At 38.6% G+C, this 2,470-nt stretch overlaps 1 protein-coding gene across 1 annotated transcript; it reads left to right on the top strand.

Annotated features, from left to right (window-relative positions):
* The first annotated feature begins 1,785 nt into the window (after positions 1–1,785).
* On the top strand, positions 1,786–2,247 carry ompb (olfactory marker protein b). Its single transcript, XM_016477216.1, has one exon. The coding sequence runs from the start codon at positions 1,786–1,788 to the stop codon at positions 2,245–2,247; it is 462 nt and encodes a 153-aa protein (XP_016332702.1).
* The last annotated feature ends 223 nt before the right edge of the window (positions 2,248–2,470 follow it).

Below are 2,470 nucleotides of genomic sequence, written 5' to 3'. Positions count from 1 at the left end.
GAAATTCGAATGGTATGACAATTAGAGATTAGACTATACAGAAATTGAAATCTACACACACACACTATACTCATAGTCACGCAATGCTGATGTTGTTAACATTAATAATCTGAGAATAAAGTATAACAATAATAATAATTTGCACGGTTTGATGTGATATGAGCTAATCGATCGTTATATTAAATCACCATTTGTAGCACGATTTATTGTAATGCTTTTTTCCTCAGTTGGTCAGAACAAACGTGGCAGACTTGATACTTACTTGTTCAGATGACAATATCCGGTGAAAATTCTTATTTGGGTCATATATTCCAAGACGTAGGCTAGAATCTGTGATTACTAAATATAGGATTCACACCGGGAATATATAGGAGTCGTGCCAGAGTACAACACACGCAAGGAAGATAATTCCGCAAGTAACTGCAATTCCAGGTTTTCAAACAGAGAGGGCGACAAAGAGGTAAAACTTATGGACTGCAGCTTTAACAAGGACAATACACTTGACCTATTAGGCAGACAAAATTCTTGTGTTTGCATAATAACCTCTAGTTTTTTTCTATTAATTCAATTTATTTGTGTTTTGATCTTAAACTGATACAAGTACTGTACAAATACTGAACAATTACTGTAAGTAATGTATAAGAGTGTATGTTTTTAGTACATTTTGTCAAACTGCTGCAAACCTGTGCAGGAAAATAAGAAGATAAGAACTGAGGAACAAAATAGCGTTCTAATGTTGTTTAAGATTATTATTATTATTTTTTAAATTTTTCACATTACCGTCAACTAAATATGTGACCCTGGACCACAAAACCAGTCTTAAGTAGCACAGGTATATTTGTAGCAATAGCGAAAAATACATTGTATGGGTAAAAATTATCGACAAATATTGCCCTATCCTAACAAACCATACATCAATGGAAAGCATATTTATTCAGATGATTTATAAATCTCAATTTTAAAAAATGTAACCTTATGACTGGTTTTGTGGTCCAGGGTCACATATTAGTTTTGTTGATAAATAATATTTGATCACATATTTTATTTTATTTTATTTCTCATCATTTGTCATTTTAGTCAAAGAACTAAAATTAATGACATGACAAAATACTGTCTACATTTACAGGATATTTTCATCAAAATAAAAAAAATATAAACAAAAACTCTATAAAAACAGCACTAAACTAGACGAGTTTCCAATAATGTGTAATATTTCGTGGATCAGGTTCATGTCATTGCTTATCAATTTAAAAGTTCATAAATACAGACAGATGCAGGTCAAAAAAGCAGCATTTTCCTGAATGTTAAAGACTATTGAGGGAAGGACACCAGGGTGATTTGGATGCTGTATAGGACAACTACATCTCTTTCATCCTGAGCGAGTCCTCTGGGACAGAACAGAGATTAGATTTCAAGTACACCTCTGTGGTAATTGTTCCAAGAGGAGCAGGTCCATTATCTGGGCTCAGGTACACATTGTGATGCTGACTGCAGGTGACTTCTGTTCAGTTGGGAGTAAACTCTATCGACAGTGAATGTGAAACAAACACATGTAGCTAACACAGATGTCTCGAATTCCCTCTTGGAGAGCCCAGCATTGTTGTTGCCCAGAGCAACAAACATCTAAACAGAAACCCCCATTGTGAAATAAGTTGGTTTCAGAGCACAAGGTCTCACTGTGGCACTCATACCACAGAAGTCACACGGTGGATAACAAGCCTAATCCGGCCAGACAAGAGAAGAAGCCCTAAGCTATCAGGTTTCAAAACATCTTCTACTGGGAACATGTCTCTTGAGCTGACGTTCAACCCTGATATACAGCTGACGGAGATGATGCGTCTGCGAGTACAGTCTCTGCAGCAGCGAGGCCAGAAACGCCAAGATGGAGAGCATCTACTGAAGTCCAATGAGCACGTCTACCGTCTGGACTTCTCTGAACAGGCCCTGCATTTCACCCGCTGGAACATCCGCATGTCCGCACCCGGCCGCCTCAACATCATCGCCACCTCCCAGCTCTGGACGCCCGACCTGACCCACCTCATGACCCGCCAGCTCCTCGAACCGACCGGCCTCTTCTGGAAAACCGCAGACGACGATCTCATCCAATGCTACGAGGCTGACGCTCAGGAGTTCGGCGAGAGGATAGCCGAGCTGGCCAAGGTTCGCAAAGTGATGTATTTTCTGTTCTCCTTTGAAGACGGCTTGAGTCCGGAGAACATCGAGTGCTCCATTGAGTTCCAGAAGTGAGAGAACTTTAAGGGTACGGCGGCTTTCTGTTGAGTCTATTTAACCTAGACCAAGTAGTTTAAAATTATGTTCCTAAAGACCAATAAAATTAGATTTTATGACTAGATCTTGAGCTTTATCGGTCTGATTGTTCATGTTTAGCTGTTTTTGTGAGTGTGATGAGACTTTAACCCAAGATAAATCACACTAATAATTCAAGAAGATCAAAATTATTCATGAATAA

Source organism: Sinocyclocheilus anshuiensis, unplaced genomic scaffold, assembly GCF_001515605.1.
Source record: "Sinocyclocheilus anshuiensis isolate Anshui unplaced genomic scaffold, SAMN03320099.WGS_v1.1 scaffold412, whole genome shotgun sequence".
In the NCBI taxonomy this organism is placed as follows: domain Eukaryota; kingdom Metazoa; phylum Chordata; class Actinopteri; order Cypriniformes; family Cyprinidae; genus Sinocyclocheilus; species Sinocyclocheilus anshuiensis.
Note: the sequence above shows the minus strand (reverse complement) of the source record. Positions and strands in the feature narration are given on the sequence as shown.

Bases quoted from the DNA above. Each gene is read 5' to 3' on its own strand.
- ompb (XM_016477216.1), top strand. From the start codon at position 1,786: ATGTCTCTTGAGCTGACGTTCAACCCTGATATACAGCTGACGGAGATG.